Source organism: Zalophus californianus, chromosome 12 (genome assembly GCF_009762305.2).
Source record: "Zalophus californianus isolate mZalCal1 chromosome 12, mZalCal1.pri.v2, whole genome shotgun sequence".
NCBI lineage: Eukaryota > Metazoa > Chordata > Mammalia > Carnivora > Otariidae > Zalophus > Zalophus californianus.
Genome location: NC_045606.1, coordinates 53,640,319 through 53,664,828, shown reverse-complemented (window position 1 = coordinate 53,664,828; position 24,510 = coordinate 53,640,319). Strand labels below are relative to the sequence as shown.

Genomic DNA, 24,510 nt, shown 5'->3' with positions numbered 1-24,510 from the left:
GGCACAGAAGAAGTCAAACTCTCACTCTTTGGAGATGACATGATAACTTATGTGGAAAACCCAAAAGACTCCACCCCAAAACTGCTAGAACTCATACAGGAATTCAGTATAGTGGCAGGATATAAAATCAGTGCACAGAAATCAGTGGCATTCCTATACATCAACAACAAGACAGAAGAAAGAGAAATTAAGGAGTTGATCCCATTTACAACTGCACCCAAAACCATAAGATACCTAGGAATAAATCTAACCAAAGAGGCAAAGAATCTGTACTCAGAAAACTATAGAATACTCATGAAAGAAATTGAGGAAGACACAAAGAAATGGAAAAACGTTCCATGCTCATGGATTGGAAGAACAAATATTGTGAAAATGTCTATGTTACCTAGAGCAATCTACACATTTAATGCAATCCCTATCAAATCACCATCCACTTTTTTCAAAGAAATGGAACAAATAATCCTAAAATTTGTATGGAACCAGAAAAGACCCTGAATAGCCAGAGGAATGTTGAAAAAGAAAAGCAAAGCTGGTGGCATCACAATTCCGGACTTCCAGCTCTATTACAAAGCTGTCATCATCAAGACAGTAGGGTACTGGCACAAAAACAGACACATAGATCAATGGAACAGAATAGAGAGCCCAGAAATGGACCCTCAACTCTATGGTCAACTAATCTTCGACAAACCAGGAAAGAATGTCCAATGGAAAAAAGACAGTCTCTTCAACAAATGGTGTTGGGAAAATTGGACAGCCACACGCAGAACAATGAAACTGGACCATTTGCTTTTGCACAGCAAAGGAAACAGTCAACAAAACCAAAAGACAGCTGACAGAATGGGAGAAGATAGGTGCAAACGACAGATCAGATAAAGGGCTAGTACCAAAATCTATAAAGAACTTAATCAAACTCAATATCCAAAGAACAAATAATCCAATCAAGAAATGGCAGAAGACATGAACAGACATTTCTGCAAAGAAGACATCCAAATGGCCAACAGACACATGAAAAAGTGTTCAACATCCCTCGGCATCAGGGAAATCCAAATCAAAACCTCAGTGAGATACCACCTCACACCAGTGGCTAAAAGTAACAAGTCAGGAAATGACAGATGTTGGCGAGGATGTAGAGAAAGAGGAACCCTCCTACACTGTTGGTGGGAATGCAGGCTGGTGCAGCCACTCTGGAAAACAGTAGGGAGGTTCCTCAAAAAGTTGAGAATAGAGCTACCCTACCACCCAGAAAGTGCACTACTGGGTATTTACCCCAACGATACAAGTGTAGTGATCCGAAGGGGTACATGCACCCCAATGTTTATAGCAGCAATGTCCACAATAGCCAAACTATGGAAAGAGCCTAGATGTCCATCAACAGATGAATGGATAAAGAAGATGTGAGATATATATATATATATATATAGTGGAATATTATGCAGCCATCAATAAAATGAAATCTTGCCATTTGCAATGATGTGGATGTAAGTAGAGGGTATTATACTAAGCAAAATAAGTCAATCAGAGAAAGACAAGTATCATATGATCTCACTGATTTGAGGAGTTTGAGAAACAAGACAGAGGATCATAGGGGAAGGGAGGGAAAAACGAAACAAGATGAAACCAGAGAGGGAGACAAACCATAAGAGACTCTTAATCTCAGGAAACAAACTGAGGGTTGCTGGAGTGGAGGAGGGTGGGAGGGATGGGGTGGCTGGGTGATGGACTTTGGGGTGGGTGTGTGCTATGGTGAGTGCTGTGAATTGTGTAAGACTGATGAATCACAGACCTGTACCCCTGAAACAAATAATACATTATATGTTAATGAAAACATACAGTTTTGTTTCAAAAAAAAAAAACAATACTGAGAGGTAGAAATAAGTGCTATTCTCAGCACTAAAGTCATCTCAGCTTTTTGAGGTATGTCACAAATGTTTCAGTCTGCATGGATGCCATGGATTGATGGAATTCACATTTTCAGAATATTGACAGTTTTTCTCCAGTGACCCCAGTCGTTGAATTTTTTTCCCCTTTCTTCTTCCACATGTTAGGAAATGCTCACAGATCTAATTTAGAACTTGAAGCATCCTCCTATCTTCTGAATTACCTTCAAACAGGCCTCTATCAGACCATGTATGCACAAGGCAATGCCCTCAATTGCCTTTGACCTAGACTTCTTAATTCCAGAGAAGCCTAGAGGTGAGTCTTGGTGATTCCCAGCTGACCCTTTGTATATTTCCTCGGGCCCACTAACTAGGGCAAGTGTATGTAACTCGTGAATCTTAGCAGAATGAAATGACCATCGTATCTGGGACAGAAAATCAACAGAAGCCATTGGGTTCGGTGCCCTCACCCCACTGACCATGGCGACCTCACACCTTGTTTATTGCTGCTGGTGTTTTATCCTGTTTATGCTTCAGATTTAGATTTAGTGTTTAGTGCTGATGCTAAACACTGCTGACTACTCCTCACGTTAACCAACTCTTGAAATTTTATTTTAAAAAATGTAAGAGTCAGAGACAACTGAAATTCATTCTCTCTCTTAGACTTTCGCTTCTAAAAGTGTATGGTTTCTGGGCAAGTGAGACTTACGGTCGAGGGGTGAGGTGGGCGCCAGAGAGAAACAACCCTGCATTCCCGCGAGAGTGACCCGTTTTCTCGATCCTGATCCCAGTTCTCTAGCAGAAGGGCTTGCAGCCTTCTTTCCTCCAGGTTCAGTGAGCTCTGTAATTAACGTGCTGTGATGGCCTCTGGCGCTCTCTGGTGCGTACAGCACCATGGGGAGTAGTTTTCAATGCAACTGAAAAAGTTTGAGGACATTATTTGTGTTTCTTTAAATATGGACGATGTTTAAACACACATACACATGAACAAAATTGTAGCAAGGCCCTGATACAAATTCAATTTGTAACATTTCAGTGTTAGTATACCAAAATGGCCTGGCATACAGTTACAATACGGTTTGTATGTTTTTCTGCATCCATTTATTGAGGGCTTTCTCTATGTCTAGCACTCATAATTGGGTAATAAGGTAGATATTATCCCATTTCACAGGCAGGAAAACTGTTGCTGAGAGAGATTGAAAAACCTTGTTAAGACCTCCCAGCTAGTGGGCGCCTGGGTGGCTCAGTTGTTAAGTGTCTGCCTTTGGCTCAGGTCATGATCCCAGGGTCCTGGGACCGAGTCCCCCATCAGGCTCCCTGCTTGGCGGGAAGCCTGCTTCTCCCTCTCCCACTCCCCCTGCTTGTGTTCCTGCTCTCGCTATCTCTCTCTCTCTGTCAAATAAATAAATAAAATCTTAAAAAAAAAAAAAAAAAAAGACCTCCCAGCTAGTAATTGGCAAGTCTAAGATTTGAACCCAGGCAGGTCTGTCTTCACCCTGATGACTATCAGTTTAATTGGATTCAGGTCATAGGTTCTTTGGAGGGCTATCATCATCTGAGTTTAATTTTTGTGCTAAGAATTGATAATTACCAATGAAATAGGAATGGACCATACCTCTGGCCTGCGGTCTGGTGGAAGGGAGGTTAGGAAGGTGTGTTGATCGTTAAACAAATTATTTTACCTAGTCATTTGTGATAAAAGGGTAGTTGGGTGGGACTGTGCTAGGCCTTTTGCAAACACAGTCTTTTTTAGTGCCTAAAAACCTTCTGAGAGGTATAATATCCTCATATTTCAAATGACAGTTTGGGATGTGGGGAGTATATTTCTTCTCCTGGAACACAGCCATTAAATGGTTGTAGGATTTTACTCTAGATAAGGCAAACCCTGTAACTTCTGTCCACTCAGGATAGTTTGAGGCCACCTCTGCAGCTGTGAACCCAGATTCTTTGTGAGGACAGGGCTGTCCCTGGATGGGAGTTCCTCAAGAAATCTCGGAGTCAGAATCAAGCATCGTTCCTGTGATGGGTGAGCTGAGTCCATTGATCAGACTCTTTGCCTCCATCTGACTGGAGCAACTGGTTCCTAGCTACAGGTGGCCTAGGGCTTGTCCTTTGGTTCTGCAGACTTGTAGCTTGAATTTCTCCTTTCTGCCCTAACCTGCTATCTGGACTGAGTCCCTCTGTAGCTGAACCTCTGACTCCTTACCTCTCCCAATCTCTCTGTCCTTGATCTTGGGCCATTCTGATGTATAATATCGGTGCACGCATCCATAATTCACCATGCCATTCATTCATTTAATACGCACTGTTGTTCTGGACAGTGACAACAGCATAGAGAACAAAATAGACCAAATCCCTGTTCTCATGCAGCTAATATCAGAGTAGAACTTGTCCTGACCCTTCTCTCTGTTCTCCCCTTCATCCTCACCCCCAAATCTGCTCTTCAACCAAAAACTTGCATACTGAAACTAGAGGAGGACTTTCTGGGAAATATTTATCAAAACCTAAGCTTTTTGAAATATTATGCAGCCATAAAAAGGAATGAAATCTTGCCATTTGCAACGATGTGGATGGAACTGGGGGTATTATGCTGAGTGAAATAAGTCAATCAGAGAAAGACATGTATCATATGATCTCACTGATATGATGAATTCTTACTCTCAGGAAACAAACTGAGGGTTGCAGGAGTGGTGGGGGGTGGGAGGGATGGGGTGGCTGGGTGATAGACAATGGGGAGGGTATGTGCTATGGTGAGCACTGTGAACTGTGTAAGACTGTTGAATCACAGACCTGTACCTCTGAAACAAATAATACATTATAGGTTAAAAAAAAAAAAAGAAGATAGTAGGAAGGGAAAAATGAAGGGGGGGGAATCGGAGGGGGAGATGAACCATGAGAGACGATGGACTCTGAGAAACAAACTGAGGGTTCTAGAGGGGAGGGGGTGGGGGGATGGGTTAGCCTGGTGATGGGTATTAAAGAGGGCATGTACTGGGCGCCTGGGTGGCTCAGTTGGTTAAGTGACTGCCTTCGGCTCAGGTCATGATCCCAGGGTCCTGGGATCGAGTCCTGCGTGGGGCTCCCCCTGCTCTGCAGGGAGCCTGCTTCTCCCTCTGCCTCTGCCTGCCACTCCCTCTGCTTGTGCTCTCTCTCTGTCAAATAAATAAAAAATATTTTAAAAAAATAAAAAAAATAAAGAGGGCATGTACTGAATGGAGCACTGGGTGTTATATGTAAACAATGAATCATGGAATACTACATCAAAAACTAGTGATGTAATGTAAGGTGATTAACATAACATAATAAAAAAATCTAAGCTTTTATGGTAAAAATGACATGTATATGATTTAACAACTCTCAAGGGTCACATGGGGAGTATCGGGTATGAAGCATGTTGTGAGACCTGAATTGCAGTAAACTGATATAGGAAGACTGTTAAGACACAGAAGCATGCAGGAATTAGATTAAGTCAGTCGGGTATTACTGACATGCCCTGCTCAAAAGAGGCTAGATCTTTGAGTTGCTTTCCTGAAACAAGATGCTGGACTCCATGACCCATGTGGGGGCATCTCCATTAATGGTGAGTTCACCCCAGCTTCTCTGGGAACGGAAAAGCCGTTGTGCTGCATCATCTGCATCTACATCCTCTCCTCCATTTCCGCTTCTCTGCTCTGTGCTGCTAGCCCGGTGAGTCCTGACTCCTGCGGACTGTATCACCTGGGCTTTCTTGCCTGCCCCCTCCAAAGGGGACCTGGCCAGGGGGAGCCAGACATCAGAGTGTAGGAGGAGAGAAGGTCAGGGGTTTGTGGTTCTCACCTCTGTTCTACTCCCTCCTGCAGTCCTGAGCGGGACCAGAACTGGGAGCCTCTCCCTTACCTCTCCAGCTCCCACTGGGGTCTAGCACTCACTCTTGTCCTCTTTTATCCACCCCAGGGTGGATAAAATCTCCCTCGAGGCTGGTTATGTCACCACTTTTTGGTTAATTTCCTCCAAGCTACTGGCACTTCTGTAAGTAGTCCCTTCATTAAACACTTTCAGAACTCTAGCTGAGTGTGCCTCTCTCTCTCTTTTTTTTTCCCCCGGAATAGTCAGTCAGGCTAATACAGCATATTGCAATATACTTGGGATAAGAAGATATTGACTTTCTATTTCAAGATATTTCAGTCTCTTCCCATTTCTTCTGCTCTTATCCAGAAGGTTTACTTGCTGAAATTGGTGGATCAGAGTCCTAGGCTTGCCCTAATATTAGGATTCTTCGACAGCTTGTTTGATAGCATAATAATTACTAGAGGCAATGAAATTTAATAAATACGATTCTTCTCTAGCATTCAGAGCTTTCCATCCAGACGTGTTTACCAGTTTCCTGTGGGAGTTTAGTCGCATTCACAAACAACTTTGCGTTAGCTTTTATTACCCATGGAAGTCAGACTGTACCTAGATTTTGTGAGTTTGGGGATGATGAATCCTACTAGTTCCATTTAGGCTTTAGGTTGAGTTATTAATATGTGTGGGATTGAAAAAAAGGAACGAATTATCATTATTTCAATACTCTTTCTGCCTAGAGTAGCTTCTGCCAAGATGTAATTGTCAGGTCAGCGCTCTGTGGTCCTGTAAATCCAAGCCACAATTCACCTTGACACACATCTGCTTACTTAATCTTTCTCTTAGTGTATTCTGTTAATCAGCTCTGTCTTGCCAGCAATATTCTTTTGACCTTTTTTTTTTTTAATTCTGTTTACTTTTTTTCCAAGATAAAAAAGAACCATGAGATACCTTGTCAGCAAATTCTATGAAGGTTGTTTTCAGATAAAATTGTTTTGGGCTGGGGAGATTTTTTTTCAGATAGGTATTTTAATTTTGCTGTACCCACATTTACGGTACAAGAATAGATGTGGGCATTGGTGGTTTGGTTTTTCTAAGCTGTATGTGAATTTCCGTAGAACAAGATGAGAAGAGATACTGCTAAATCATGTGCATCTCTCCTATTTAGGAGAGCCAATATTTTGGGCTTCTGTGAGAAAAGTGAAGTCAAAACAGCTGAATTTTTGTAGAACCGTAATGCTGGAAAAGATACCAGCCCCCACTCTCCCTGAAGAACCATCTTCCTTCGTTCCATAATATTATTGATAGGCTCTGCCCCAGCTCGAGGGAGAGCTCATCCCACCTCTGTTGTTAATACTTCCTTAAATTGAAACACAGACTCTTTTATCTAGCCACCCTTTAATGGTAGGTCACCTTTCTAGAACATCATGAGTAATCCTGTGGCTCTTTCTCCCACAGGAAGGGTAGGGTAGCTCAGAAAATAGAAATTTCCTACCAGGGTTTCATTCTCCCAAGCTTTTCTTTCTTAGACATTTCAGCTGCATGAACTGTACCTCACAGGGCATGTTTCTCAGAACCCCTGTAGCTCCTTGGTGTAGGGCCCCATGTACCCCAGTCAGCAAACTTCTGTGCCCACAGGCTCATCACAGCCCAGTTTTGGTTTGGTTTGGGTTTTTCTTTTTATTCTTTCTTTTTTTTTTCTGAGGTAAAATGCACATTTTAGAGTGTATAATTCAGTATCTGCCCAAGGCAGCTAATGCACTGGAAGTCCCACCAGCCTTAATCTGCATGTCTCTGTGTACCCGTGTTGTGTGGGCACAGGTGCCCAGAGTCTCACTCTTCTGATCCATGCATGTTTAACTCTGTTCCGGCTAGCACTTCATTTTTCCTTTGCTGGTTCTTGAGCTCTGCCCTTGCCTGAGCTGGTTTAGTTGTGGTCTTGATACTGTGCTCAGCCCTTTTCAACCCTTTTCTCTTTTCAGTCCCTTGATGGCTTTTCCAAATCACATGGGCCATCTAGAACTGAAAACTGGCTGCCCTAGTAGTTTTGAGCCTCACCATGACTTAGACACGCCTGTTGTCTGACCCCCAAGCAGATTGGCCTGCTTTGGCTAGCAGTACCAGGGTAAACCAAGTCTAGAATGTACATTATTGACCATCTTTAAGGGAACATCTGTGGTTCTGGTTAAGAGCTCTCTTGTTGAGACTATCCAGATTCAGCTTTACCACACCCTCGCCCCGTGATCTTTCTTGGCTAAGTTACTTTATCAAAATGAGGTTTTAATAGTATTTACCTGATAGAATTGTTGTTAATGATAAGATAATGGACGAGCAGCTCTTAATTCTGCCTGATGTATGGTAAACCCTCAACGAATGCTTGTTGTCGTACATTTATCTGCCTGGGTCTTGGCTTGGTCCCTTCCTTATCACCCTTCCTAGTGGATCTGTTTGTTGCATATGGCAGTCTTGTTTCCTTATTTCTTGAATTGTGCTTACCTCCGTCCCCATGATACTAGCTTCCATTGGTCCAGTCATTAATAATTGCATGATTTTTATACTTTGCAAAATATCGATCATGTATTCTCTTAGATAGGGGCCAAGTCTTGGAGCTACCTTGCAGTGATTTTCACATCAACCACCCTCAGGCCAAGACCCTGAACTAGAAGAGGTCATTTTGATCCGATCTGTAACCTCTTGCCTATATTTATCCTTGTCCAGTTGGGTGAGCATGCCAGCTCTTCTTTTCAGTTTACCTGATCTGAGTGCCTCACCCAAATTGATGGTCAAGATGCAGAAGTGCACAAGCCAGTGTCATCCACCACCAGAGTAATTTGATGACCCTCCCTTAGGAAGAGCACCTCTCAGCAAAATGTCCCCTATATCAGCACCATCAGACTTCACCACTTGAAATGGATTCTTTGAGATTCAGGTGTTGTTCTCTAAGCCTCCACTTAGGAGTGGAGGCTTAGAGAACACTCTGCTGCAGTGTTTCATTTATTTATGCAATGTTCTTTGAGTATCTGTGAAGCGTTAAGACCTCATTGGGAATTCAAAGTTGAAGATTTGGTACCTGCCTCCAAGTGAGCTTTTGCTTTGTGCTTCTCCAAGTGCTGAGTCACAAGGAGTCACGTGGTACCATGGGGTCACAGAGAAGGGCCAGCCAAATCAGACTGGAGGCAAAGGGAGGGGTGTTCCTGGAGGCAGCAATTCTTGAAGTGAACTTTGCGGAATGAAAAAAGGTTAGACCAAGAAAGTCGTGAGATGAAAGTCATAACAAGCTATTGGCTCCAGGTCTTAGTCCATTCGGGCTGCCATCACAGAACACCACAGAATGAGTGGCTTATAAACGACGATGATTTATTTGTCATAGTTGTGGAGGCTAGATGTCCAAGATCAAGGTACTGGCAGATCCAGCATCTGATGAGAGGTTGCTTTCTGGTTCATAGACCACCATCATTTTACTATGTCCTCACGAGGTAGGAGAGGTGAGGGAACTCTCTGGGGGCTCTTTCATAAGGGCACCAGTCCCATTCATGAGGGCTCCACCTTTATGACCTAATCACCTCCCGAAGGCCCCACCTCCAGACACCATCACACTAGGGATCAGGTTTCAACCTAGGAATTTCTGGAGGGGGGCACATTCAGTCTATAGCAAATGGCTTCTCATAAGTAAGTTAGCATCTTCAGGCACCGTTTTCATAAACTTGAGGGAAAACAGCCTTGCAACTTGTGCAACTTGTGAACACCATGGCATCAAGCTAGGTGATTCTTTGTGTTCTCCATCTGAAGGGTTCTCTGGTGCTGCCTGCTTCAGACGGGTTTGATGTTGGAGCACAAGGCCATGTGAGGTTGCTGAAAATCCCAGTTGGGGCCGAGCAGGAGGGGGAGAGTAGAGGGTACAAAATACACATCTTGCCCAGTTCACAATTTAGCCCACAGTTCAATCTGTTCATGTCACCCCCTTTTTATATGCCCTAGACTGAGGGACAGTACAATTCAGTGAATGGCTTCCTAGTGCTGTGTTAGTTACATGGCTTCTTATATATTAGTTATATGGGACCTTGGTTTGGTAGATGGAATAATTAATTATAACACACAAGTTCAAAACACAATTAGCTCTTATGATGAGCATTGTAATAGGAAAGTGACTAAGTGAAGGGTGAGGGAAGCCTCGTAGTAAGAATAACCTTTGATCCTTGCAACATGGCATTCTGCCTTTTAGAGGCAATTCACTCCCTCTCTTGCTTGTTCATTAATTTGTAAGTACAGTAAACCTTTATCAAGTGAATATCATGTACCCTGAACTGTGTGTTAGAAAGAGAAATCGAAGTCACAGTCCCTGCCCTCAAGATGTCGTCATTTAATGGAGAGGACGGAGAACAAATGAATAGAGGTCACTGTGATGGGCATCATGACTGGGTTCTTTGGGCATCTTGCCTGGTTGGAGGCTGTTAGTGGCAGGACTTGCAAAGAAGTTTTCTTAGATGAGATGATAAGTAAAAGTTCCATCGTATGGAATGGTTTGCACTTCTTGGTGTTCGTAAACTTGAGTGAGACCGAGGACTCTGGACTCTGCCTAGAAAAATGTGCTTACACATAAAAATTTTAGATACTTTCAGAGGGTTCTCTGAGTCCCTAAATCCCATCCATGAACCCCCAGTTAAGCGCTCTTGTAAGAGTTTATGCTCATAGAGCAGCGGGTACACGATGCCATAGAGAATATCAATGGCTGCTTTATGTGAGTATTTGAGAGAGGAATATTTTCCATTATCTGCGATAATGGAAAAATCAAGCAAGTAGTTGTGACAATTCCAGCAGGCCTGAGAAATCCCTTAGTAATCACTTTTTCTTGCTAGTGCTGGTAATAAGTGAAAATATAAATACAGTCAGAAACTTGGTTCAGGATAATACAAGTTAAGACCTGCTAAACTATGAGCATCAATTCTTCACCTTATTTAAAAAAAATCAATAGTTTTATTATTTACTAGGTATTTTCATCCTAAAACTAAATGTCTTTCATGTGAATAAATGAAAGAAAAAAGGTTGATGTAGAAGTAAAAAAGCTGACCATGATCACTGAACTTAATCTAAAATAAGTCAAAGGCACTGGTTCTATAATTCATTCAGAATTGACAGGGAAGATAGCAGTATATCCAGAAAGAGGAAGTAAATCAGAGCTACCTGCCCAAAGAATGGAACAAAGATGAGGAGCAGGGACAACTTGAAAGCCCTCCTTTGTTTTCATGATCCTGATGGGTTCTGTTCAGTGGTCCTATAATTCTGTGACCCATCAGCCTTCCCTGCTGGCATTTATTACACACACACACACCCACCCACCCCCACACACACACCATTTTAGCTGAGGATACCTGTTTGCTTTTACATTTCCCCTCCTTCCCCACCTCCGCATTTATCCCAAATCGCATCCCATAGGCGAAGCTGTGAAGACTCCATCTGGCCCAGTTGTTGGAGTTTCTCATTCTTGCCACCATCCCTTCAAGGGAGCAGAGAAAGAACTGGTTTCTGCAGATCTGGAGGCTCATGTGTGTTTTGGGAAGAGATGGGAATTTTCACTGAACATGTACAAAGCAGGGCTGAACACCACAAGTAAAGGCATGAGGGAGTGTGGTGCCTTCTGGGAATATACCCTGTGCCCCTCGTCACCTCCCGTATCATTGTCATACCTGCAGAAGCCCCTTCTCTCCTGAGGCCTGTGCTACCTGCTCAGGTCATCTTTCCTTCCCTCCAGATGCTCTTCTACTTTCCTCAGTAGCTTTATTATCTATCTCCTACTTTACCAAACTTTGAGCCCTGTTCCCTGCAGTCACTTTCAGGAACATTCCTTTGTATGACTCTTTTATCACCCAGACAAGGAAATGCTGTTTTGTTTTGTTTTTTTAATCCTTGACTCCAGTGACCACCATCTCCACACCTCTCCATACCAATGGCAAGGCAGCATCCTCTAACTCTTGTCAATGTCCTCTAGCCAGAGGCTACCAGGGACACACCTGTAGTTGGACAAGCTGGGTTTGTTGCCTGTTGCTGAGGGGGAGACCTCACACTATGGGGAGCCATGGGGCAGATCAGAATGAGAGGGTGCTAGGAGAAAGGATCCATAGGACTTGGGTTTGTGTCCAGTGATTTGGGGGGCGGTTAAAGAAGCAGGGCTTTGCTGTCAGGAAATGGGGTAACCCTGACTGGATATCTTGAGTCTTACCTACAGGGAAGACAGACCAGAGCAAAACTGAAGTGGTAATTGGGAAAGAAGCAGCAGTCGCTCGTTATCTGGGCTTTGGGGTATTTTCTGGCTTGGCCAATGTGCGTGCTTTGTCTGTGTTCAGGTGTGATTACCGTGTGGCCATGTGTTTATCTTGTTCCATCACAGTCACAGATTGGCCTTGTCTGATGTCAGTTTTCCGCACAGTCACTGATGCTCACAGGAGAAGCCCCAGCCTAGCTGTGAGTGCCAGGCCAGCTCCTGAATATCGGGGCTGCTCTTGTCTTTCTCAGTCTTCACCACTCTGAACTGCTCCACTTCACGTATTTGCCTCCTTGATCAAAGCTTCCACCTGCTTCCTCGCCCACCCCCTGCCTGCTCCCTTAGCTCCTGTGGGGACTTAGCATCAGCCGCTCCGTGTTTTCCCAGTTTATCAATGCCTTTCTTGGCTCACTGCTCTCCCTAGCCAGGCAGACACTATGTGGTGATGTATGCTGATAACCACCCAGAAGCCCTGCCCTTGTCACCGCCTATTGTTTCCTTTGCCAGCCCCTTCCTCTGGGTGGTCCCTATCATTCACTGTTCCCCTCTAAGGTTTGTGAGCCCTTCAGCAGAAAGGCATATAACCATCAACGTGTGTTTCTACCCTCAGCAGTCCACAAAGCTGCCTAGCAATGCTCTTTTTCATAACTTGTTTATCCCCTCTTGTATCCCTGGATGCCATGTGTCCACCAACTTCACCCTGAATCCCCTCCTTCCAGAAGGTAGTCTCAATCCCCCCTCTACTAAGAAGATAGAAGCCACCTCGTATGCTCTACTGTGGCTTCCTTATTTTCCATACTTTATTTTTTTTCTAAGTCTCCACCCATCCTGCTTCCCTTGAACCTCTCTGAGGGAAAGAAATACTCATCCTTTCTTAGCCTGCCGCCTCCACTGTGTTCCTGATTTTGTCCCCTCTTCTCAGTATCTGCCTTCCCCAGCCCCACAGCCTCTGCAGTGTGGCCCTTTCCCTTCACGATGCAGTTCCAGGATGTGGGCTTCTCTGTGGACTCCCTCCCCATTCAGTCGCAACTTAGCCCTTCTCTTCTCACTCCCGGACCAAAGTGATCTCGTCATCGATTTTTCTTAGACGTAATCTTTGTAAACTGTACAGCATCAGACCAGCGTGTTCCTTGAATCTCTTGAGACCATGCTCTCCAGATTCTCCTGGCTCATCTTGGTTTTACATCATCTCAAGACTCTGACCCTCTACTTTTCTCCAACTTTCTGTGGGTTTTTTCCTTCCCCTATTCCCATCTTTATAGTTCCCTTTCTCTCCTGTTCCCTCTTAACAATCTCAACCACTCCCAGAACTTGAATAATTCATAAATTTGTCTCTGCCCTTGACCTCTGTTGGAAGCCTAGTTCATTATTTCTAACTGCCTGCTAAGTATCTATAGCATGATATATTATCGGTACTAAAACATCACTTGTCTGAAACTAGATTCATCAGTCTCACCGGAACCAGAGTCTCTGTATAGTTTTTGTCCCATTTCATGGCATTTCCATTCTCTGTCACTTACAGCTGTCTTGACTATCAAATCCCATGGGTTCTACCTTTGCATTGTCTCTCACATTTGACCTCATCTTAGGGTGCTTGCCAAGTTACAGTTATGTTGTTAGGGAGCCTATTAACTTCTTAGTTAGGGGCAAGGGACTTGTCTTGCTCATCTCTGCTTGTTCCTCGGTATCTAGCACAGTGCCATACCCATAAGACACCATCACTGTTTGTTGGGTGAATGACTATAAATTAAGCATTTTAATGCTTTACTTGCCCTTCATGAACTATTTGTGATTGAACAATTTTCCATCATTAGACCTCTAAATACTTTTATTCTTCAAGCAAGCACCAGAACAAAGTTTCCTACTCAGAACCTCAATCGTGGTACTTCTGCTCTTTTTTAGGAAGAGCAATTAGGTAAGCGTGCATGGATCATGAGGCATTCATATTCCCTTCCTTTTTGAAAGCCAGATAGGATACCTAGGATTATTATGTTTTCATGGCAATTTTAGATAACTTACATCTCCCTTTATACATTGATTTTTCTGCTTTCTCTTTTATTTTTTAATAGGTTTTCAAAATGGAAACTATCACTATGACATAAGATGCTATTGATAGTACATCAATATGATTCAGCTATTTCCCTGCCCAGTAGAGTGTGGCTGCTCTCTGCACAGCCCTGTAATACATATTAGTTACACAGATGTTAGCGAAGCCCTTCCCATCCATATGTATGTGCGTGGCCCTTGGAAGTTAATAATGCCATATATCACGTGCATGTAGAATGTAAAATGTACTTCACAATGACAGCAGGCTCATAGAAAATGAATATTGGCTTATGATGAGAGGAAAACCAGGGAAAGATTTTTGTCCTTTCAAATCCATTGTTGAATGAATTATTTGTTTCTGTGTCTCAGTATCCCAGACCCACATTCTGCCTTTTTTTTTTTTTTTTTTGGTCAATATATGCCCCTCTCTCCAGCCACCTTATTTCACTTCAACTACATGGATAACAACAGAACCCCTTTGGAGAAATGAAAGATAGCAATTACACATTGGTATTCATGTTACAGGAGTCACGCTGCCGTCCTCAGGGAGTTGAACAATGAATATCCAACATTAATTGCCACAGTAACTGAGCGTCTGACCTTGCTGAAATGTAATACACCCGTTTTACATAGTAAAATTATTTGCCACTAAAAGACTTTTTAAATTATCATAAAGTTATATTGCTGTTTAGAGTTACCAATAATTTTTATTTTTGTCACTACATTTTCTTGGGAATCAGGACATCCGCAGTTGCAATCATAATTTTATCACTGATTTGGTTGACAATTATGGCAAGATTAGTGCCTTTGTATTCTTAGGAAGGGTGAATAAAATGCATTGCCATCCCTGGTAGATCTATAGAACTGATTAATAAGGTACAGTGGACAGTATATTTTACCCATTGGGGAGAAATATACTTTTTTTTTTTTCCTTTAATGCTTGCTCCTAATGATAGGTTGGATTTTCTGCCAGTGGCAGAAACATGCTAGGAACTCTAGGGCATGTTTCCCTTTTGAAAGAAGTGATATCATTTTTCAGGTGAAGCCTACCTACTATCAACTTTTCTTGCTTTCATCTTTTGCTCAAATCCTCAGAAATACAGACGCTAGCTTTTCTTATGTGTATTTTACAGTTCTTTTGTCCTGGGCTACCTCACCCTTCCCGGGTGTCACACACTGGGAGAATTTCACACTATATATATACTCTGGAAGTGTTCATCACTCAGGGTCGGCCTCCACACTGCTGGGTCAGCAGGGTGCCGGACTGCGACAGAGCCTAGTCAGCGGGCCACGGTGGCTCTGGGCTGTGGAAGCTGTGTGTGCAGAAATGAATGATTGTTCAGCCTTCTCTCCTTTTTGAAAGGGACTGAGGTGAAGAAAGTCAGTGCACTCACCCGTGACATGCGAATTTCAGCCTAGATGAGATTCTAACTAGAGATCCATTTTTGCTTGTATTCCAGCAAAACTAGCACAGGATAAATTTGAAGGCCATCTTACGTCTGGGGGGGAAAATGAACTGAATGATAGAATGGGTAGTTTTTTGCCCACCTTTTGAAGTAGGGCTGTGAGGCAAATGAGTATGTGTCCACCCTAACTACTTAATATGGCTTGTTCATTGTTTTAGTGTTTAAGTGGTTTATAACTTTCCAGTTTTTTTTTTTAAGGTTTTATTTATTTGACAGAGAGAAACACAGCTAGAGAGGGAACACAAGCAGGGAGAGCGGGAGAGGGAGAAGCAGGCTTCCTGCAGAGCAGGGAGTCTGATGTGGGGCTTGATCCCAGGACCCTGGGATCATGACCTGAGCCGAAGGCAGACACTCAATGACTGAGCCACCCAGGTGCCCCTATAACTTTCCAGTTTTAAGCATTAACATGATAAAAGAGAATAGATATGCAGTTAGTATGTTGTGTCTTTTGAAACTTTGAACTTCGGATTCCTTACTTCAGATCATTCAGGTAGTTTTAAAAGCGAGCTCTCTGAATCCTAGCCCCACTTTATTTATTTTCTCCCATTTCCTTTACAGTACTTATGTCTCCCTAATACTTGTCTGTGTTTATAGAATTTGAGCCGGGACACTCTACCATTAGAGGGAGATTCTTGCCCGGACTCCTCATTTTTTTCAGGATCTTTAAAGAAATCCTGGTGGAAAGCAACTTGAGAAAACGCAGCTTCAGTTTAGCCCCTGCTTGGGGGTGGGGGTTAGTTTGTTTTTGTTTTTGTTTGCCGGTTTGTTTAATTTTCTCTCCCCTTTTCGTCCCATCCATCACGGTCCTCCCCACCACCCGCCGAAAGCAGGATGATGAGGTGAGGACGGTTCGGGTGAAGGAGCAGGAGCACAACGTCCTGGTGCTGAAGAGGGTGCAGTGCTGTGGGCCGGCCCCCCTGGCCGGCAGCGCCGACAGTGATTGGAGGTGAGTTCGCACGGAGGCTCGCGCTCCTCTTTCCTCGGCCCTGCCTGCCTCCCGTTCTCTCGCTCCATCTCACTCGCTCCCGCTGCCTCCCGTCCCTCCCTCCCTCCCTCTCTCTCTTCTCCCCGCCTCTCGCCTCTCGCGCCGCGTCCTAGCTGCCTGCAGAGCTCTTGGCAGCCAGATGGACTCAGTTCCCGGCGAAAGGACAGAGATGGCAAGATCTTTTAGCTCTTAGGGGATGCCTTTGTTAGTGGCCGTTCACAATGGGCAGCTCCCGGCTGAGGGTCTTTGACCCTCAGCTAGAGAGGAAGGAGTCCGCAGCGCTCTCCGACCGAGAGCTGCCCTTGCCTACCTTCGATGTGCCTTATTTCAAGTACATTGATGAGGAGGATGAGGACGATGAATGGAGCAGCCGCTCGCAGTCTTCCACCGAGGATGACTCTGTGGACTCTCTGCTCTCTGACAGATACGTGGTCGTGTCCGGGACCCCCGAGAAGATTTTGGAGCACCTTTTGAATGACTTGCATCTGGAAGAAGTCCAGGACAAAGAAACAGGTAAGGCACGGGGGGTGGGGGTGGGGGGTTGTCTCCAGCTTCCAGACCCACAGCTGCGCCTGCCCTTGTCAGCGGGGGCAAGGCTCCCGCTGTAGCCGAAACCAGCATGGGCAGAAATAGCATCTGCTTTGTGCGCCTCCCCCTTGGCCTCGTGCTGTTTTGTTTCAATCCAGTAAATGGACACATGTAGATCCAAGCAGCTGCCTGGGAAGTCGCTGTACAAAGAAAACGATGCGAAGGCAGATGTTCTTGTGTCTTTGGCAATTTTTACGAAATCTCACCTAAAGGCAGTTGGCAAGAGGCTAGCATTTTAATAGCCAGTGTTCATTGGGAAGAAATACAACGGATGAGCATTCACCTGGCCTGTGGGAAGCACTGAGCTGAGGGGAGTAGCCTCCCTGCGGAGATGCCAACAATTAATGCAACTACTCAGCAACTGGAAGCTTAGCAGCAACTTCTGCTTTTTTCCAGGTGGTTTACAAATTGCTCAGAGCAAGCCTTGCTGTGCAGAATATCCTACTCATAGCTTCGCAGACTAGAAACTAACTCACTGAAGTCTTAGTGATCAGACTTCTTGTCCTTTCTGTCTAATCTGGGAGCAAAATACCCATTTAGCTTTGTCACCCTTGCACTTTGGGAAACAGTACCATTGCATGTACAAAACAACCTAACCATGCTTCCTTTATCACCAGAAGGAAAGTACTTACTTCTCTTCACCAGAATTGGTAATTTGTTCCAGCGTGGAACAATTATTGCAATGAATAGGCCTCTGGCTGTAGCCTCGATTCTGTAACTTGATCTCCTGACTAAAAGGCACTGTTTGCTGTTATCAGAGCACCTGTGTTTGTAGGTTGAATTCCTGCAGAGTAACACCTTAGGTTTTTCCTCTCGTTGGAAAGATTGTGAAATGACTGTGTAGGTGGGAGCAAGTTTCCTTGGGTCCCAGTAGTTTTTTGTCTGAACCTAACTGATATCTGACTCTAAAAAGCATTATGAAGGACGTGAAGAGAAACAAAGTTGTGTGAAATATGTAAATGGGTTAAAAAAAAGAAAAGGAAAATGACCCAATCCCATATCCTACAGTAATGTTATACTTTGATCTCAAAAATCAAATAGATACTTTATTTTGCATATGTTTGGGGTGGTGGAAACCAGTAGCTGTCATTTATACACAGGCTAAAAGAAAAACATTCTCATGGCATTTGCTGGGTTATTTTTGTATGTCTATTGGTTAATATTTTGTGCATCTGAGCACTGTTCCCATGTTCTGCTTCATCAGATATAATCATCATGGAACCGGGAATAATTTTCCACATACTGATTACCAGACTGCTCTACACAGGTGGTTTAGACTAGATTACAGGCAAATAATCTGCCACAAAGAGGACACCTTTCAATGTGGATAGATTTTTCAGGGGTTTGAATGCTTGCTTCTTCTTAACAGCACCACAGTTCTGGTCTGTAATGTGAGACTCTGTGTCTAGGTCATGTGAGTGGGTGTAAAAATTATTAACGCCAGTATTAGGCCTAACTTGATTTCTTTTTTCTTTCTTTGTAATTGTCAGTGGTTTTTTGAGAAAGATGGCCTAGGTGCCCATAACATGTTCCCGCTGTCCAACACTGGGAATGAGAAATCTCCCAGATTACTTTACTAAGTATGCCCGGAGTTGCGGGCTGCTGGAAACCGTGTTGTGCATGGTGTCTAGCGACTGTTACACCATGCCTGGGATCAGATGTGTCACTCTAGGCCCATGCTCAGCAAAGCAGAGAGGACCAGAGCTCAGTGGTTTGCCCTCAGCAAGGCAGGAAGAGACCTCTTGGGGTCAGCCTCTCGTCATTCCAACTCATTTCCTCAGAGTTTTCAGAGGACACATGATACTTCATATTTTTGTAGTGATACTTGAAAGAGAGCATGGTAGCAACTTTTCCTGTGATTAACAGAGAACTTTATGAAAATGAAAAGTCAAACTTAGAGATTGATGTGTATGCAATAGGGAGGTCCAGCCCTTGGAGAAAATACAATAGAAAAGCCACCATGTGGTTTTTTGTTGCTAAAATGAAAAGAAATATCATATATGTAAAAATAAAATAAATTCCATGGGCAACTTGAAGAAAAGAGGTGATTAGTTTGTTCTAGCTTGAATACTAAACGAATCACATATTTAAAGGAATTGAGGCCCCTTGTTACCAACAGAGGTGAATTCACGTTCTTTATTTTGGTCAGGCTGGCAACCCTCATTATAAAAGGCCTATGTGAGCAAGAGCCTAATAGCATCGTATAAACATATGGAAGACAGATGGAGGAAAATGAGAAGGGGCTGCAATAAAAGTATACAGCAGCGTTTTTATGTTCTCGAGCACCCCTTTTAGAGAGAGAGCCATCTGGGGCCGGCTGGAGCCATCTGGTGGTTGTCCACATGGCCCCAGTGGCAGTGAGGAGGAAAGGGTACATGGGAGGACATAAGTGCTTCCATAGACCAGGATGAGCCTGTTCTGGATTGTTACATTCCTGTGCCCGCCAGAGGCTGGGGAAAATAACAGTGCCGGAGATGTGAGTCACTTCCCATCTCTTTCCCACAAAAGTCACTTAGTTGTGAAAATGGAAGTACAAGACCCAATAGGAGAGACCTTCCGCGCTCACAGAGGAGCAGCTGAAGTGATTACTAATTGATATGGACATGCAAGTGGAAAAAACGTTGACTTAATTGAATGCAATAGGAAGGAGAATGCCAGAGCTATTGACATAATGTAATCCTGTTGCTACCTGAATCGAGAAAACAACAATTCATATGGTACTCTATCACCAAGTCAAACTGGGTTTTAAAAGCAATAATATTAGAGATGCTTAAAAGCAACCTACTAATGATTTTCCCAAGTGATTAGATTCACACAACGGATGCCCCGTGTGTTTTCATCATCCCCTGTATGAATACCTTTCCTCCCTTGTAGGACCAGGCTCAAGGAGTTTTTCCAGGAACAGGTGTAGAATGAATGCATGTATGAATGAATGAATGAATGGGTGATTCTTCATTGTTTCAAATGAAAAAGCTATTTGAGTCTGGCCACTGGATATCTATTTATGAACATGGAAAGTGACTGAAGCAGCTTTCAAAGATGACCTTTTCTGTCAAGGTTCAGGTCCTGGCTTATACCTTTGGAATGGTAGAGAAAAATCAAGCAGCTCTTTCATCTTCCCAGTATAGGGGAGACATCGCTGAGCACTCCCAGCCCAGGAGAATTACAAAGCAGGCAAGGAGAAAGACAAACAAGGAGTTGTGAGTGGAGGAGCTAGAGGCAAGGAGGAGCAAGCTCCCCCCAGCCAGCCCTGGTCTGCGGGGTCTGCGGGGGGGGGGGGGGGGTTCATCCTCCTATTTAACACTTTCCACTCCCTGGAAAGGATACAGTATGTTTTGTTTAGGACTGCTGTTGTTGGGAATAATGACTTCTAGTTCAAAGCAGGGGGAAAATTACGTATTGGATGGATTACACAGAGAAAAACCTTCTTATTGATTTTTCTCTCTGAATCTGCATTATGACAGGTCCACCTTAGGGAGAACACAAGAGGAAACACATTATTTGCTGGCGTCTTTTTTTTTTTTTTTTTCCGTTTTCTTATTCTTCATTCATCCTTTTGAAGCAAAGGTGCTTAAGGTTATGGGTTTTTAAGAAAAACAAGCGAGCTGAGAATAGGATAGTAGGAACAGGTAAAGCCAACCAGCTCATGCTTATTAAGCTTGACCTGCTTTCTTCAAGGTGTGGCTGGTTTGGTTACTCATGAGGCTGTCATTCAGCATACCCTGTGGAGTGTACTTAGTGTGGAAGCGCCTCTTTGGTCACGTGTTACTGGTTGGCTTCCAGCAGCACTGCGTAGGGCGAGCAGATCATTGAGAAACTGAGTCGTTTTCCTTTGTAAGGAGGCAAAAACTTCCATGAAAGTGCCTGTCTTACATCATAGGGGTGTTTCACTCAATCGATAGAGTCCGGCGGCTAATCTTCATTGCCAGCTTGCTGGTGGCTTTTTTTAGAGCAGTGCTCTGACAGAACCTTGAGGAAAGGAGGACAGGCACTGATTTTTATGAACTTCTTTGTCTTCTTTCCGGCCAGCACCAAGCCTGTCCTAAGTGCTCGACGCGTGTGTCTTGTGAAGAAAAATTAAGAAGGCTTTTTTCCTGGTCATTGGAAAGATAGAAGACAACTTCTATCTTTGATCTTCTTCCTTGATCTCCTTACCATTTAGGATTTTGGAAAGATGTTTGGCATTTCTGTCCCAGGCTTCCTCTTGCAGGTGGCAAAGACCTCGATGACCGTGTAGCAGCATAGCTTGTGCAGCCTCAAACGTCGTTGAGGCTAGACACAGAAAATTATTAGATGGTGGTAAATCTCTCCATGATTTTGCACAATTAAGATGCACCTAAAGTTATGTTGTATTTATCTTTTGTTTTTATTTTTGTAATGTCACGTAACAAATAGACCAGTGGATCTTATGTATGACTGCACATTAGGGGATCATGGGGCACTTTTTAAAAATTCCAATACCTGTGGGGCGCCTGGGTGGCTCAGTTGGTTAAGCGACTGCCTTTGGCTCAGGTCATGATCCTGGAGTCCCGGGATCGAGCCCCGCATCGGGCTCCCTGCTCAGCGGGGAGTCTGCTTCTCCCCTGACCCTCTTCCCTCTCGTGCTCTCTATCTCTCATTCTCTCTCTCTCAAATAAATAAAACCTTTAAAAGAAAAAATTCCAATACCTGGGTCCCACCCCAGAGGTTCTGATTCAGTTGACCTGAGATGGGACCTAAGCTTTATGGACTTTAAAAGCTCTCCAACTGAGGCTCATATGCAGCCAGATGTGAGAGCCACGGAAACAGAACATTGACCTTGTCTCTTCCACCACTCCCAACTTTTTAAGATTTATTCCGAGTCTCTAATAGTTACAAATATATATCTGCCTCGGAGAGCCAGGGGCATCATCTTCCCTTTTCTCCACCTGCCCTCCATCCCCCTCCTCCTCTCCAGGGTTTTATGTCCACTGGTCCCTGCCTCTGCAGCCTGAGAAGTTCAGAATTTACAAGCTTGCACTGCTGGTCCACCCACTGAAATAATTCTGAAAAAAAGGAAACAATCAGAGGAGACAGAGGTACTGGACACACAGCTGTTGAATTTCTCAACTCTTGGAAAGAGGAGGTGATGATATATAGTGAACAAAACCCATTTGGATGTTTGCCAGGGTTCTGTCACACCATAAAAATCCCTGGGTAGCCCTTGAGTCTCACAGCCAAGATGCCCACTTATGCAAGAAACCGTGCTTTGAGAAAGGACAAAATACACATAGCAGAGGAGAAAGTGTACTAAAATGAGATTCTGAGGTCTTGGGTCCCAGATCTGGGCTCCATTAATAAACCGGCCTGAGACCTTAAGCAAGTCATACAAAAAATCTTTGAGATGTCTTTCATCACGAAAACACCTTGATTCAAAGAGATCTACATCAGTCTCTTTCCAAATGTCACAGAACCGTGGAATTCTAGATCCGGAGGAGAGACCCTAGGATTCATGTAGACAGTTTGCAGAAACCCGTGGTCATTTTATGTTGAAATCACCATCACTTAGCCTTTGCACAAGGACATAGACTATTCAGTATACCTTTGTATTACTTATATTACTGCTGCATTTCTTCAGACTCATAGGGCAGTTAGAATGTTGATGGAGAAGGAAGCTTGGAACCCACTGCTCATTGGCCATACCTGGTGATGATTTGTGTGTGTTTGTCTGTAACCTTGTTCAGTGGGAAACTTCTTAAGCTCTTTGAGAAATTATGCTATAACATTTCCAAAGAATGGCTTTGATTTATCACCTACTAGTAAAATCCATTTGCAAAATTGTATTACCAAGCCATCTTGGGATATTCAGAAAGAGTCTGTTGCCAAGGGAAAGTGGCAGTTTTCCCCCAGAGGTGAAAGATTCTACATCCTATCTCTGATCCTAGCCATCTCCCTGTAATTTCTTTACTTTTAACTTTATACATTGCTTCTGTGATAAAATATAACTGTTCATTTTTAATTACTCAATTTCTATATGCCCATGAATGAATACCTTAGAAAAACTTAATTCCTTCATTCCACAAATATCTTTAACACTCCCCTGTCTAGATGTGGAGATATAGTTGTAAACAAAACAAACTCTTTACCTTCATGGGGCATATATTCCAGTAGAGGGATTCAGACAAAAAAGGAAGTAGGGAAATGGTAGATATTAAATGCTAATCATTATAGGCACTATTTTATGATAACTATATCCACATGTCTTTAAAATTAAGCTAGAGGAGGGACGCCTGGGTGGCTCAGTCAGTTAAGCCTCTGGCTTCGGCTCAGGTCACGATCCCAGGGTCCCAGGGTCGAGTCCCACAATGGGCTCCCTGCTCAGCGGGGAGCCTGCTTCTCCTTCTGCCTGCCGCTCCCCCTGCTTGTGTTCTCTCTCTCTCTCCAAATAAATAAATAAAATCTTTTTTAAAAATAAGCTAGAGGGTATTTTAATGTATTTAAAGTATTTTCAAGGCACACCTAGGTGGTTCAGTTGGTTAAGCGTCTGACTCTTGATCTCAAGGTTGTGAATTCAAGCTCCACCTTGGGCTCCATGCTGGGTGTGGAGCCTACTTTAAAAAAAAAAACAAAAAAGGTATTTTCAAGAATTAACATGAAACTATTGATTATAGCAACAAAGTTCAGAACCAAAGGAAATAGACTTAATTGAAGAAAAAGAAGGAAGGAAGGGAGGAAGGAAGGGAAATTTGAAGTAGGTATAGGTATCCCTGGATGGTACTAGCTAGGACTATAAGCCATAGAATCCACATCCATGGAAATGTTTGATATCAGGCTTTTACCATCTTGATCTGTGAAAATAACTTTTTCATAGACAAATAACTAGACTAGGTTGCCATTTGAGGTCTTTTTCAGCTTTCCAAAACTGCCACTTTTAATTTTGTTTGCAGACCATGCTTTAGTAAAAAAGTCAGCAGCGACTAAATTCATTAGCACCAACTCCAGCTGCCCTGGGTATGCCTCAGATGCACAGCACTGCTGTTCGGTGAAGGCTTACTTTTCCAGATAAAGAAAAGGCTTGAAATAGCTATCCATGGTGACAGTGAAAATCCCCAAAGTGCTGTCGAGAGAGAGCTAGAAGTAGAAGTGTTCACGTGAGAATATAGTTACTGCTCTGCTGTTTAATCTTTGTACTGTGGATTTGGTTTGCTTTGGTTTGATTTGGTTTTTTGGCAATGCCCTTAACTTCCCTCCCCATTACTATTACGGAGAATGTAGTGTGTTTGCCGGCCATAACTGAAGAATTGGGAGACTTTAAAAATTAATATTGACAAATGATGAGGTATTAGAATTGTGTAGAAGTTCTCTTCTCAGTTGCCTCATTTATGAAAGCCGAGGACTTAGGCCACATGTTGTTTGAGGACCTTCCCAGATTTGAGACCCGGGATTGGAAGATGACTCAAGATACCCCTCCATTTATCCAAACTTCCTCTCCATCCAGTGGATTTTAGA

The 24,510-nt window shown here is 43.5% G+C and overlaps 1 protein-coding gene across 3 annotated transcripts in view; it reads left to right on the top strand.

The window, feature by feature from the left end:
* The window catches only part of RAPGEF5 (Rap guanine nucleotide exchange factor 5), a 236,155-nt gene that overhangs the window by 149,228 nt on the left and 62,417 nt on the right, over positions 1 to 24,510 (top strand). For 2 of the 3 annotated variants that reach the window (XM_027574280.2, XM_027574282.2), the window contains exons 10-11: positions 16,298 to 16,416; positions 16,880 to 16,968. In XM_027574280.2, the coding sequence (XP_027430081.1) occupies positions 16,298 to 16,416; positions 16,880 to 16,968 (208 nt within the window). The remainder of the gene's footprint in view (positions 1 to 16,297; positions 16,417 to 16,879; positions 16,969 to 24,510) is intronic. The other variant, XM_027574281.2, reaches the window with a different exon arrangement.